The sequence below is a fragment of the Juglans microcarpa x Juglans regia genome, chromosome 4D (genome assembly GCF_004785595.1).
Source record: "Juglans microcarpa x Juglans regia isolate MS1-56 chromosome 4D, Jm3101_v1.0, whole genome shotgun sequence".
Lineage (NCBI taxonomy): Eukaryota > Viridiplantae > Streptophyta > Magnoliopsida > Fagales > Juglandaceae > Juglans > Juglans microcarpa x Juglans regia.
The window spans coordinates 32,223,869-32,238,826 of NC_054600.1; the positions used below are offsets into that span (position 1 = coordinate 32,223,869).

Consider the following 14,958-nt stretch of genomic DNA (forward strand, 5'->3'; position numbering starts at 1 on the left):
CTTTTGGGTGAAGAATCTGGCAAGGAATGGGAATGATTGTAATGTTTTGCTTTATTTGAATTCTGTCTTAGCTTGTAAGTAGGTGTTCTCATTTGTGTACATCCTGCGTACTTAGGCTATGCCTATTTCTCTTATTAATTATCAAAAAAACTTTGGATTTCTTTGGTGTTGGATAGAATTAATTTGCTGGTTAGATATATTCTCCTGTCCATAGATTAATCATATTGAAATTTGCACTTGATATGTGATTTGGATCTTATCACTTTGGAAGTAAAGCTTGGAATCTTTTTCTCGTTAGCCTCCTTATTATCTTGCATTCTAAGCTCTGACTTTGCGTTTTGAATTTTTTTAGGGATGAGTAGTTTTTTTTTTTAACAAATAAGTTGTGGCAATAATCAAGAAAAGTGAACCAAGGCATTATTGAGTTACACCGGGAGTAGATTTAAGGATTTGTGTTCACTCATGCGTAGGTGTCCCTCTATTATATGCGCTGTGTACTTGGGCTATGCCTATCAATATCATCAATAAGTTTTTGTTTACCGATATATTAAAAAAAAAAAAAAATTTAAGGATTTGTAAACTTTTTTCCCTCGCCATGATATCTTTTGAGTTATGACCTCGAGAAATCAAGGGTATGATGCTCAGAAAATCATGCCAGCAGCTGGATTAAATATAGGACCTTTTTTGGGTTCTTTAAAATTCTTATATTTCTAGGGAAGATTTTCATTTCCATCCAAGCATCTTTGAGCACTAAAATATTATTTGACAAAAAACAATTCACAAAAACTCACAAAAGCTGTCTTCCCTAGCATGGTTTCAGTTGACCCCACCCACATCCAAAAAAATTCTCTCTCTCCAAACTTATTTCCACGGGCCTTACCACTTTCAATTTGAGATGTGTCATCTTGGGAAGTTGATTACTGGTTACGCAATTCTGTGTGTGTTTGTGCTTGCATATGGACGCATGTCAGTAGAAAAAATGGTAGTCGTTGACTTTCTTGTTTTATCCTATAACTACTTTCTTATAAACCAGTGTAATTCTCTTCTGCACTATTTATACTAATAAGATCCCTGAAACAAAATGCTATATTATTCTTTTTATTGGTAAAATCCTATATTATTTATTCTCTTTAGCAATATTTATAAATACAGTAGATTGCAGGTAGCTGATTAAATTATTAGTATTTTTTTTTTTTTTTACTTGTGTTTCATCTGGGCTTGATGAGTAATTCCCTTTGACATTTTTTTTATTGGCACCGGGTGTCCGAGAACAGCGTCCCGACTAATCTCATTCCCTCTGACATTTATTGTCATTTCACCTTTTGTGGTTGCTTATTACTATATTTCCCTAGAGAAAATGTATAACTACCATTTTCATCCCAATTCTGGATGAGACTTGTTTAGGGTAGCTTGACTTTATGTTTTATACATCTTAGTTATACAACTAAGTTGTATATACAACTTAGATATTGTGATATCAAGCATCATTAGAGAAAGTAGTGAATATACAACTTAGTAATTCCTAACATGCTTGATGCATGCTTTCTTATAAAAAGTCTAGAAGATTACAATAAGCAATTGGCTTATGAAAGTAGTGCAATGGAGAAGACTCAATAACTTTGCTTATGCTGGATAAGAAATGTGTCTCAGAATTGTGTCCTGGATAAGCTCTACTTGCGAAAGTAGTATCAAAATCTAGGCCATGCTTCATGAGGAATGTCCACAATTGAATCTGTAAAATCACACTCTTGGTCCAAAAAATTGTCATTCAGGAAATCCTTGTGTAAATTCACATTTGTTGCATCTACGATGAAATATAATTACTAGTGACTTATCATTTTCTTTGTCGTCTTTGCAGCCTGATGCTCAAGTTCATATTCACTGGAAAGGGGCCGCTGAAATAGTTTTAGCATTGTGCACACAGTACATTGATGCAACTGATCAGTTGGTACCGATGGATGAAGATAAGGTTTGAGAGCGAATTTTCTCTCTTTTTCCTTTTTTCCTTTTCAGCTTGGGTAATAGTTGGATGTCTTATAGAATCTACACTCGAAAGATATGCTGTTAAGTGAAGAATTTTACCTAGAGATCTAGTTGCAACTTTGCTTTTCTTAACGTATATACTATGTAGTGCATAGACCTGTTTTTTAGCTGGTAGTACAAGTATTTTGCATGTTTCTGTTATAGCTTTGATCCTCTTAGTGAAATTCAATTTGGTTTGCAGGTGATATTTTTTAAGAAAGCAATTGAGAATATGGCAGCTGGTAGTTTGCGTTGTGTTGCCATAGCATATAGAACATATAAATTGGAAGAGGTTCCATCTGGTGAAGACCAACTAGATCAGTGGGCATTACCTGAGAATGATCTTGTATTGCTGGCTCTTGTGGGCATCAAGGTATAACTTTTCACAGAAATCATACACTCACATATTGCAAGGTTTGTATTTGGTGCCATTTACTTGTTTGTGAAATAATTTGACCTTGTGAATAATATCTGTAATTGACTTGGTCACAGTTCTTTCTAAATTCTCCATTTTTGTAGTTTTACGTTCTTGTTGGACATTGAGCTTTAACTCAATTGGCACCGTCTCCCCAATAACTATGGGGTGAGGGAAAATTTGTTGGTTCGGGATCCACTGGGTGGGTATGTGGAGCAAAACAGAAAAAAGAAATTGTATCATTTTTTGGGCCTGAGTTATGTTAATGCCATTGTGCTGTAATGCCTCTTGCTCTGCGTATCTTCTGTAGAATTCTTGTCTAAATTTATTTCACCTCTTTCCCCCGTGTTTCATTTTTTTTTTTTTAATTTGTCCACATAGCTTTGTTGTAGTGCTTTTAATGGTTCACAAAGTCCAACAACAATTTTGACTCAGTTTTTCTATTTAGAGAGCTTGTCTTGGGGCATCATCCAAAATTTCTGGAGAAAATATTACTCTAGTATTGTCTTTTTGAAAGTTAATCCCTTCTTAGTTTCTGTACTTACTGTAGACAATGCAATGCAGGATCCTTGTCGACCTGGTGTGAAAGATGCTGTGCAACTATGCCAAAATGCTGGTGTTAAGGTACTTTCTGTGTTTTAAAATTTAAGTTGCTTGTAATGTTGAAGACCTGTTAACGCAATCAATCATTTTTTTGAGATGCAAGTTTATTCCTCTGTAAAGAAGCTGTACAATAAATTGGGCAGTGCCCATAATATACAACCTGATTACACTTGGGGGAGGGCATTGGTCTCCTCTCCTGCACAACTACCAAAACCCCAGAAACTCTCTCAGCCACAAGCCCCCTTACAATTAGCAACACTCTGACCTCTTCATGATAGAATTACTACATTGCATCCTCTATTTGGACCTCAACTCCTACTTGGTTCAAACTCCAAATGGACCGAAGTCTCCAAACCCTTAGTACCAATATCTACAATGAAGGCTTGAATCATAACTCAATACTCTATTTCAATTGCCATATTCTTCTATATTAAGAATTATGCACTTGCTTACTTTTCTATCCTTTTTTGTTCTGTGGTATTTAGTGAAACTTGATTAACATAATACACACACATAAATAAGTACATAGAATTTATCCACTGTCTATGAACACAGTACATTTCAATAGTATAATACCCAATGTCTTAAGCAGTGCTTTATTTGTATTTCATATCCGGAACATTTCATAATATGATGTTAAAGTTCTGGTCTAAAGATTGCTGTAACAGCAAATATGTTAAAATTCTGCTAGCTGTATCAGTTATGTGAATTTATTGCTGTGTACTTTTGAAGAGGTTCGTTAAAAACCTTTGTTTCCCATGTTTGGTGCTGTTTATGGTTTTCATTTTCTTGACAGGTCTACGTTGATCATGGTGGTATGAGTGTGTACTGTGATACCTGTTGTGAAAGAAGTAACCTTTTCTTCTGACCTATAGGTGCGCATGGTCACTGGTGACAATCTTCAAACTGCAAAAGCAATTGCCTTGGAATCTGGAATACTGGGTTCCGATGCAGATTCCAGTGAGCCCAATCTCATTGAAGGAAAGGCATTCCGTGCCTTGTCAGATAAAGAAAGAGAAGAAATTGCAGATAAGATATCTGTATGTTCTACTACATGTTCAGAATTGTTGGTTTAACTTCTCTAAGGCAAACTGGTATAAAGATTAACCTTCTTGTGTAATATATAGGTGATGGGGCGATCTTCTCCCACTGACAAGCTTTTGCTTGTGCAAGCATTGAGAAAGAAGGGGCATGTAGTTGCCGTAACTGGGGATGGCACTAATGATGCCCCTGCTCTACATGAGGTTTGACAACATCTTCTATATCTTCCTTTTCTTGTCTTATATTTGCCCTTTGATATACCTGTTTCTATTACAAGTAGTATTATTAATAGTGGAATTTGTGGTGGATGATGGATCCAAGATCAGATTTTGGTATGATTTGTGGGGATCAGTATTTGAAACAGCTTTCCTAGTGTTGTTTAGTTTCTCTTGCTACCAGGAGAATTTGGTAGCAAAGCTTATGCTGTTTATTGGTAATGATAAAGTAGAATGCCTCCTTTATTATACCAGTGCATGATTTGGGGATGGAGTCAATTTCTTCATTCTTTCATCTTTTGTATTTTCTCAAGTGAGAAGAGGTGGCGAGGATAAATTCTCACGGTCAAATCTTTTTACCATGCCTTGTCATGACCATCTAAGTTTCAGAGTGGAACAAAGTAACTGTGGATACAAGTGGCTGTTTCCATCATGCAACAGCAGTTTGAGCCCTGTTGTGTTGCCTGTATCTTTGAAACGTGTTAGACATAAAATAATATCCTCTCAATTTTGAGAACTTAATTTTCTATTTTATTGGTCTTGATTGGTGTTCTATTATTTTGGAGTTTAGGCAGACATTGGTCTTGCAATGGGCATTTCAGGGACAGAGGTTGCAAAAGAGAGCTCAGATATCATCATCTTGGATGACAATTTTGCTTCTGTTGTGAAGGTTAGTTTTGTCCTCCAAGTTCCTTTCTTGGGGTAAATGACGTTGTGTTAGTTTGTGTTCGTGATCAGTGACTTTTGTTCTGTTTGAAGGTTCTTGTAATTAAACAATAAGATTCTCCAATATGTCTGTTAAAAGTCACTTGAATGGAACTGGGACCCACTAGTTCATGAGCTTGTCTTTGATATTATCCTGGCCACAAGATCATTAATTTCAAATTTGTTATTCTCAAAAAGCAGAATGGTATTTTGTGGTTGTGCAAACCAAAGAGAATGATGACCTTGGGTTGCACCAAGTCTGAAAACAAGTGGATTTATTTTGTGCCCCATATTTCAGGGAGAGTTTTCTCCTCGTGAATGATTTTTTTATTTTTCATTTCTACTGAATGTAGGTTGTCAGATGGGGCCGATCCGTATATGCAAATATTCAAAAATTCATTCAGTTCCAACTTACAGTGAACGTAGCAGCTCTGATTATAAATGTTGTGGCAGCTGTTTCCTCTGGTGCTGTCCCACTAAATGCTGTGCAGGTTTGTGCTCTCTGTCTCTGTCTGTCTGTCTGTCTGTCTCTCTCTCTCTGATGGCTTGACATTCCTTTCTCTTTGTATAGCTTCTATGGGTTAATCTTATCATGGATACTCTTGGAGCTCTAGCATTAGCTACAGAACCACCAACTGATCACCTGATGCACCGGTCACCAGTAGGCCGAAGGTAGTTTTTCGGTTATGGGAGCTTTAATTTTATTCTGGTTATCTTTAAACTAATTGTAAACTCATAAATTAAATGGCATTGCAACTTCATGATCATTTCTTACTCCCGAGGAAGCTCTGAGGTGGTGCCATGCTATGCCAATCTGGCCACCTTGGGAAAGCTTCCTTGGGAGTAAGAAATGATTTTGAAGTTATAATTCCATTAATTTATGCCCTTAGTAATTCCTTTTTAATGGTGTATGAAATTTCTGTAGTGCCGATATGGACCGATAGCGTTTCAGGACCAGCCTGGAAGTGTTATCTTTTTTCATTTATTTTCTCTGATAATGTTATTCATAGCTTGTCAATTTTTTATTGGCTGGTATGTCTCCTTTATTTTTCAGCTTTTATATGAAAATAATCAATTAGGTATCATTTATTTGCTTTGATGGTTTTCTGAAATACTCTGATGATTTATCGTGTTTTTTTTTTTTTCCAGAGAACCTCTTATAACAAATATCATGTGGAGGAATTTGCTGATACAGGTAATGCTTCTTTTTTTCTTTTGTGGCTATAGTTCACTCGCAGTGTGTTTCAGCTGTCTGCAGTGTTAATGTCTTTGGCTTCACCTATTGTAATAAAGTTCTTATTTACTGATAAAAAAAAAATGTTGATTGGAAAATTGCAGGCTCTATATCAAGTGACTGTCTTGCTTATTCTCCATTTCCAAGGTAGGAGTCTACTGAATTTGGATGATTCCAACCCCGACCGTGCCAACAAAGTGAAGAATAGTTTAATATTCAATTCCTTTGTCCTTTGTCAGGTAACCTTTAACTCGCTAAATTTATAGGACAAGCAAGTTAAATTATTTAAGCTTCTGTGTCTTTGACTATCTTAAGTTTTTATTGGTATTTGGTTATTTCATGGAAACATTATTACCATACGGTCCTATAGCTAAGTTCTCATAGATCTACAATCAAGTTTTATTACATACAAGTTGAAAGGGCCATCAAACTAGGGGAATTTCTCCTTAAATTATCCGAGGTGCACTGCAGGAAACTCCTTGCCGAGGGCCTGTGCACTCCCGGGATTAGTTTGTATTGTGTTCTCGGACACCCGGTACAAAAACAAAAAAACTCTAGTTCTGAGTTGTTGTTAGGTATTTTCTTTGTATACTTCATGAGTACTCCTTTTTGCTAATAAAATCTTAATTTTACTTATCAGAAAAATAAAATAAAAAATAAATAAGAGAAAGAAAAAAGATATGGTCGTAGCTTTGAAGGTAGTGCAAAGACAATGGAGGAACTCAAATCTTTCTTTCCTTCAATACACTGGTATTGGATGGCTGCCCATTTATGTTTCCCTAGCGTCTGCTTCCAGTAATTGTTTGATATTTTTTAACGTTTTATAACTAGGTGTATATGTATGCCTTGTGCACTTGGATAGTGCCCTTTTGATCATTAATCATCTTGCTTGTCAAAAAGTTTTCCATTTTCTTTCATTTGTGCCCATAAAGCTGTCAGAACAATCAGAGCTCACTACCATGGGATAGTAAATTTTTCTTAGATGTGTCATAGGGTAGTAAATTTCTATACACTGATATGTTAGAGATTAAGCATGCGAATGATATGATTGGTCCAACTGCAGGTTTTTAATGAATTTAATGCTCGGAAGCCAGATGAATATAACATCTTCAAAGGAATTACGAAAAACTATCTTTTCGTAGGGATAGTAGGACTAACTGTTATTCTTCAGGTGATGCTCATGTAGGCTTTTTTTATTTGCTTTGTTCACTTTATTTTCTTCCTTGGACTAAGCATTTCTTCTTCTTGTTTAGGTTATTATCATTGAGTTTCTAGGGAAGTTTACTTCGACAGTGAAGTTGAATTGGTCACAGTGGCTGATATCCGTCATTATTGGTTTTTTGAGGTGAGTTGGTAATGGTATGAAGTGGTTTAGGGGGTCGTACTCCCAAGATGTTTTGGTGCATTTTGCATCTCAACCATGTTTGTTTGGGATTTTCCTTCAAAGTGAATTTTTTAAGATGTGATTTTCACGGTCATTAGCTATCTTGGAAGGCCTATCTACCGATCAAAAAAATCTTGGAAGGTCTATCTGACACTACTTGGAAAAGATTCGTCCTTGTGAAAACTATAGATAGGCATGCATCATTACTGGTTAAAGAGCTAACCTTCATCTTTCCCCTTAAAACTAATGGAACTCTCTCTCTCTCTCTCTCTCTCTCTCTCCATTCAGTTGGCCCCTAGCTGTCCTTGGGAAACTGATACCTGTTCCAGAAACTCCGTTCCACAAGTTTTGTCCAAGATGCAGACGAGGACAAACTTCTTGAAGTAAGAAAGCTATCTTTATCGCCTTAATAGGATGCATTCAAACTCTTTAACGGATTTTTAGATTTGGTTAATTCTCTTTTTTGTTACTTATATTTGGAAAAAAATAACTATTTCTCCTCTTGCAGGCTAGTGTTAGTTGGTAGAGGGTTTGAGGAGTTGTCTGCCCCGCTTGTAGATTTGCTTTTGTGGGATTCTTCTCTTTTTTGGTTTCTAGGATGACAGTGATTTACGTTTTTGATGGAACATAGCGTTGATAATGAGCTATCCGCTTCTTTTACCGGAATTGTCTTGAATAATTCTGACAAGAATGAGCGTGGAATGCTTTTGCTACTTTTGCTGACATGGATCTACACCTGTAGTTGTGTTTCTGAATGAAAAGGTCACTTTCCCCGGTGGGACGTTTTGGGACTAGTGGATCTTATACTGTTATACATGATTGGAACTTGTAAGTGTAATTCGTGAAGTACATAACTGCAATAAATTATTATTGTTATTATACTTTTGCATATTAGCTTGTTTCCATTGATCTGATGCTTGGCAAACGTGCTTTTAAACCTCTAAAATAATGTATGCACACAATTCCCATGAAAGAACCGTGAAAATAAAGAGGGTAAACAATTGGTATCTACTAAACCGGGCAATCATTTGTTAGGTTCTGATGAAGTAGACCATGAAAATGGTACATGGCCTTCTCAACCGTAGGAGCAAATCTGCCAGTAGAATATGCCGGTGAGTCTAGGCCCTTTTGAACACCTTCGCATAGCACAATATCTTCTATCTGCACGTTTTTTTTTCAAATAAATTGCATCAGGCTAAAACATTGTTGCACCAGAAATGATATCCAATTTGATGGACTTGACATATTGTTTGTACCTGTACCCTTTCACTATCTTCTAAACTTTTTTCTATGAAAGCTTTGTCATCCTGCGGTGGGGGGAAAAAAGGTTTAGCTCATTAGGGTACATTGCAATCCTTTTCGTATATAAAACAGACTTGCAACCTTTTCTTTTCTTGGTTTTGGCCAACGTTCCTAAAAAGGTTATGAGCACTGAATGTCCCCTGGCAAAAGCCACACGCAACAGAAAACAAATAGTTTTACCTAAGCATTTCACATAAATTTCACGCTGGTCTCTGTTTGAACAGACTAAGCTCATACTCGACAATCCATCCCCAGAAGACGGCTATGCCGGACACTACTACAGATTTACCTATCTCAGCTTTTTGAGAACACATTTAATATAACATTACTGGTAAGGTAAAATGTATAAAGCATGTAGTGTTTCAACTGGGGAACCTGAACACAATGAACTCAATCTGATGTGTGAAACACAGCGGGCAACATGGACTCAGATACATTAAAAAATATCATGCCTCGAGAATTAAAGATTTTTCTGAAAAATAAAATTTAAAGACTACCCCCCCCCCCCCCCCCCCCCCCCCCCCCCCCCCCCCCCCCCCCCCCCCCCACAAAAAAAAAAAAAGGCGCATGCGGGAAAAAACAACTCAGTATCCGATATAATACAGGACATAGCAGAGCCAATGCCTGTGAAGAGATAAACATCTATGGGCTCGGGAAGAACCAACTTACTACATGCCATCATGGATTTTAGATGTAACTTTCTTCAATTTATACATACTAGTGCGAATTATGGATAAGCAATAGTCTATTTGAAGATTAAGAGAGTACCTTACGAGAAGCTTCAATAAAGTAGTCAAATACCACTTTACATTTCCTGGGTCCTAGTGGAAGAACTAGATTGGTATCCATCCAAGGTCCATATCTAAGAACACAGATAGACCCCAAATTATAAGAGAAAACAGACTAGCTGAACCAATCCATGGAAGTAACAAATAGATCAACCATTACTTATAATGACTATACAGTACCTATTGATCATAAAATTTGGATAAACGAAAGCATATAGAGCTTTTGATCCAAGCCTATCATACTCATCTTTCCTCTCCACTGTGCCACCTTCACAACTTTGAATGCTAACATTTTCGAAAATCTATCTCATCAACAGCAAACCATTAGATAAAAAGACTACCATCAATAAGCCTGAATAATTAAACAACCATTGCTAGAAGCTTCAAATAAATAATTCAGAGAGCATGTGACGGTCTTCATGACTTTGAGAAGCATACTGCCATATTTTTTAAAACATGAGTACAATTTCCAGAAGGTAATAAATGATGAATCATACTGTAGTGGAGTAGGATTGAAGCTGAAGACCAAATGCTAGGCCTTTATGTGCATATGGCACATGATATCCACCATCTAAGTAGTTGTCACAAAACACCTACAATAATGAACCAATTAAAAATACTGAAGAGTCTGTATCAAAAATACTGTGAGTCTGTGTAAAATGTCATCAAACTGAACAGAGTAGATATAGATCCCTTATAATCTCTGAACCATTTAATATTAGAATCTTAATATTGGAAAGACTAAACCTTCGTCAAGAGTCTAGAATAAAAAATTAACCACCACATCAAAGAACTAAAATTGAAAATGGTTTCTTAACACTTACGAGCATCTACCATGCATTAGAAGTTGGACTGTTGGAGACATCATAAGAGGCCAAGTTTCCAAAAGACACTCATGTTTTTGGAGCCTAATTTCAAAGTAATATTGATAGAGGAACAGACCTTCCAGTTACATTCAATGGTGTATTCACGTCTACAAACATAACTGAGTAAAGAATCAACTCCATTAGTGCTCAGTATCTCTGAACAGCTACCAAGCCATTCATCTGCCACAGTATCACTATCAGCTTCTCTCAGAGGAGATATCTGTTTGTCCAAGTTGAGAAGAATAAATGGCCCCCAAGTAGCTACTTTTATTGGTATAAGGCCAAACTCCTACCCTCCGCAGCCAGAGAAATGAACCAAATTACCCCTCAGCTTGGAAGATCAATAACAAGAATTGGAATGCAATAACTACAACAGGAATTTCACAGCATACATTTACATTGAAATTCTGAATTCCCATTATCCTAGTAGCCTTGATGAGGTGTCCATCTAACCCATATGTCCATGCCTGTCAAAAAGATTAGGGTTTCCTGTTAAAATTAGCCAATAAAATCTAGAATAAACAAAATACTCTATCGTGAATTGCATTGATAGCATGAGTTTCTGGGTTAAAAGAAAGACTGCGGATTGAAGTCTTAGTATGAGTTTTTGGGTTCAAAGAGACGAAAGAAAGGCTAAAAGTTTGAAATTTATTTTAGGTGATGAAGACTGCATACCAGTGTCTCAAAAGACTCTTCACACCATCCACATGGTAAGCCTACAATTTCACTTGATTATAAATGAATCCTTTTAATCTGACGTCCTTGTTGTCTCATCCTACTTACATTAAGCCCTTCAATATGGAGATTAAGGATTTGGAGTTGAGACAACATAAAAAACAAAGAACCTAGATAAATTGTTGGAATCTTCTATTATTATTCAAAGTGGGATATGCTGGGGCTTCTAGGTAAAACTCCTAGAAGCCTTGGTAAGACTCAAAAGGTTTGCATGTGTTTGGGCGGAATTGTTTTAATCTTAGGCTTGCCATTTCACCCATAACCACACACCTTTTGTGCATTAGGTGCCCTTATTTCTTGCACTTCGCTTTAGGGATAAAGAAATGCTTATCTCTGGAGCCTGCCTTTGCACTTTAAGCGAGCCTATGCAAGCTTTTAACAATAATCATCTTAATGGAGTCTCTCACCACAGAAATTAAGAATGATGTGCTAAATCTTGTTAACCAAAATTCTCCAACTAGATATGATCAAATGATTGTTTCTCGTTGGTAGGAAAAAAAATTAAGTTGGAGAGTTAATTATTGTCCTGAATCACATAATGTTACGCTTTTTAAGGAGTACCTTTTTTGGTCACACATCTTTAATCTACATTTTGAATGATGTTATCAGACGTGACAAGGGTTGAAATTTGCCATTGCCATTATAGATAACAGAAGTGCAAATAAATGTCATTTAAACGGCTATGCAGCCCTCTAGGAACCCAGTGGTGTTGTAGCATAAGTGAGTGTCACTAGCTTTTCTTTAATAGAGAATCCAAGGTAATAACAATAGTAAAAATAGGGCTTTCCTCAGAAATACACGAAACTTACATGATAAGGGCACACAAAGCATGACTTCTGCCCGCTTCCTGATGCAAGCAGAGAGGCATGATGGCGACAAACATTGTGAAAAGCATGAATCTTCCCACTATCATCTCGACAAACCACAAATTCTACATCTCCCAATCTGCTAATATTAATTCCTCCATTTGGTTCTCAGAAACAATGAAGAAAGGAAAGGAAAATGATAAAATCTTTACAAAAGAAAGCTACTCTTAAGCATATTCCTTTCCTCTTCCAAGAACCAAATGGAGGCTAAGTAATCAGCAAACTCCTAGTGGCAACATGTTCGAGAAATAGAGGATGAAAAAGAGGAGAGTTTCAACCAAACAAAACATTAGCGTATACAGGATAGAAAAATGTTGACAAAATAATAGTGTGTACCTGCCAGTGAAAAAGTCATGCGGATCTTTTATTTGTTGAATGTATCCTAAAAAAAAGAGCCAAAGCAAAGCAGATGATAATCATCGGTGACAAATAACACCCTATACATAATAAAACTTGGAGATGCAATACAAGAAGTATTGTGAATGTTCATACCGTAAGGTTTACTTGACCTCGCTTTAATTTCTTAAAAACAAAATGGATTTTTTTTTTAAACCTTCAAACTTGTTTTCTTTTCTGACTCCCTTTTACTACATCCAATCTTTCTATCCACCAAACAAATATAGGTGGCAAAATTTACCCTAAGATTTCTCACTATTTGACATCCTTCCCCCCCACTCCCCCAAAGGAGAAGGAAAAAAACTTCCATTAAAGCAGTGTTCAAATTAGACAAGCTAACATAAGAATCAGCTATTGCATCAAATTATAGTCATGAAAAAAAATGAAAATACAGACGAACCTACGGCCTGCCAGCCCCTGTAGAAGACGCGGTGGAGTTCGAGCTCGAGAAAGGAAGGGTGTGTGTACCATGAGCTGGGCGGGGTTACGGCCTCTTCTATAGGAACTTTAGGGTCGAACTGATTGACCATTTTTTGAGCTTGGTGAAGTGAGATATCCTCGGAAGAAGAGTTTGGTCCGTGGATAGAGCAGGGGGCTGCGGTGAGAGGCCGATGATGATGTTTGTGTTTACAGGAGTGGATATTGGGATTTGGGTATTTGGGTCGTCGGATGATGAGGTGTGTGCCGATGGGTTTGAGGATCATCGCCATCTTCGTCTTCGTCGTCAGTGTGAGGCAAGGCAGGACTATTTTACATGCAAATGATTATTTTTTCTCCCTTTCTCTTTGTTTTTTCCAAGTCGATGATACGATATGTTTATTTTCTCGTTCGTTTCGGATGTATATATTATTAAACTAATTTCGCACCACCGTTCCATCGTTTCTACTGTTCGGAATTTATGAAGCCGGAGAGGAACTTCCCGATAATCCTGGCTCAAACCTTCTATAAAGCTCAGATGTTTTATTTCATTTTATTTTATTATTATTATTTTTTTAAAATTTTTATATAAAATATAATAAATAATTCAATCATTTTTCAATTTCATAATAATAATAATATTAAAAAATAATATTTTATTCAACTTTTAACTTTTATCTAAAATCATCTCATCTCACTGCTCAGAACCAAAATCACAGTGTATTTTTTTTGCATCAACTCTATAATTGTGAATAAATAAAACGATTGATATTATAAATTATGCATGTAGCCAATCATATACATAGGATGAGTTGTTATTATTATTTATTTTTTTGGCATTTTTAAGGGACTAAAAGGGATTTTTGAAGCAACCTGTATTAGAAAACTTCTCAAAACACTTCAATTTTATTTTTTATTTTTTAAAATGTTTTGGGACTGTGTTGTTCTATCATTGTTGGAAGAAATATCCAAAGTCCTCAATATTTTATTTCTGAAGTTAAATTTTGGGTAATTCAGTTGGTACCTTCTATCTTTATATTAATAATAAAGGTAAATGATAAATAGTTAAAAAAAAAAAAAAACAAAATACATACTACGAGGCAAAAACCCTTTAAAAGAACGTATGCTAAAATGTGGGGCCAACGGCTAAAACCAACTAAACTAATTGACAATAAACATTAAAAAAAACAAACCTTTTAATTTACACTACTCATAAATGTACGTTGCTCAATTTGGGTTTGGGGTGGGTGGGGGGAATAGGACGAATCTAAGGGTCTGGACCTCCCAAAAAAATATGGTAGAAAAAATTACACGATGGGGTATCCATTTACCATATCTGTTTCTCATTTTTTTTGAAAAAATTCTATATTTTATATTATCTTCTCACTATATAAAATGTAATATATTTATTATCATTGAATAATTTTTAATAGATGATTATTTATTATCTAATAACGATTAATATATCATATCTTACATAATAAAATAAAAGTCAAATAAGAATATGACATATAACATTATTCTTTTTATCAAGTTATTTATGCTACATGTACGGAAATAAAGCAAAAGAAAAAATTGACAATTCTTTAGTATTTAGGTACCATTAATGATTGTTATTGTTCATATATTAGTCATTATTTATGTACTCTTAAGTCTAGTTTCATTTTACAAATTTTTTAAATTATTTTATCTCATTTCATTTTAGTATTCAAACACAATTTAAATATAAATATTTTTAAACTTTAACTTTTCAACTTTTTCATTTAATTATTATAATTTTTTTTCTAAAATTTCAATCAAAATATAAAAAATAATTCAACTTTTTCAAATATCAAAATAAAAATAATATTAAAAAATTAACTTTATAATTTTTTATTAAACTTCTTCTCTTTCCTTCTCTAAAATTCTATGAAAATATTAACCCAGATAATTTGACTATTATTTATAAATTATTTTACTATTATTTATA

At 35.3% G+C, this 14,958-nt stretch overlaps 2 protein-coding genes across 5 annotated transcripts in view; one reads left to right on the top strand and one right to left on the bottom strand.

Moving 5' to 3' along the window:
• Positions 1-8,498, top strand: part of LOC121261098 (calcium-transporting ATPase 10, plasma membrane-type-like) — a 65,729-nt gene extending 57,231 nt beyond the window's left edge. For all 4 annotated transcript variants that reach the window (XM_041163274.1, XM_041163273.1, XM_041163272.1 and 1 more), the window contains 15 exons: positions 1,859-1,969; positions 2,225-2,395; positions 3,002-3,061; positions 3,916-4,080; positions 4,168-4,284; positions 4,868-4,966; positions 5,355-5,492; positions 5,573-5,673; positions 6,151-6,196; positions 6,340-6,474; positions 7,299-7,406; positions 7,489-7,580; positions 7,908-8,002; positions 8,128-8,249; positions 8,288-8,498. In XM_041163274.1, the coding sequence (XP_041019208.1) occupies positions 1,859-1,969; positions 2,225-2,395; positions 3,002-3,061; positions 3,916-4,080; positions 4,168-4,284; positions 4,868-4,966; positions 5,355-5,492; positions 5,573-5,673; positions 6,151-6,196; positions 6,340-6,474; positions 7,299-7,406; positions 7,489-7,580; positions 7,908-8,001 (1,437 nt within the window). In that variant the 3' untranslated portion in view covers position 8,002; positions 8,128-8,249; positions 8,288-8,498. The remainder of the gene's footprint in view (positions 1-1,858; positions 1,970-2,224; positions 2,396-3,001; positions 3,062-3,915; positions 4,081-4,167; positions 4,285-4,867; positions 4,967-5,354; positions 5,493-5,572; positions 5,674-6,150; positions 6,197-6,339; positions 6,475-7,298; positions 7,407-7,488; positions 7,581-7,907; positions 8,003-8,127; positions 8,250-8,287) is intronic.
• Positions 1,520-13,488, bottom strand: LOC121261101 (choline monooxygenase, chloroplastic). Its single transcript, XM_041163280.1, has 11 exons — positions 12,973-13,488; positions 12,513-12,558; positions 12,120-12,255; positions 10,968-11,042; positions 10,652-10,864; positions 10,207-10,302; positions 9,890-10,011; positions 9,690-9,783; positions 8,876-8,926; positions 8,619-8,780; positions 1,520-1,530 (listed from the first exon to the last, which is right to left on the bottom strand). The coding sequence occupies exons 1-10, from the start codon at positions 13,280-13,282 to the stop codon at positions 8,631-8,633; spliced, it is 1,293 nt and encodes a 430-aa protein (XP_041019214.1). The 5' UTR covers positions 13,283-13,488; the 3' UTR covers positions 1,520-1,530; positions 8,619-8,630.
• Positions 13,489-14,958: the final 1,470 nt, after the last annotated feature.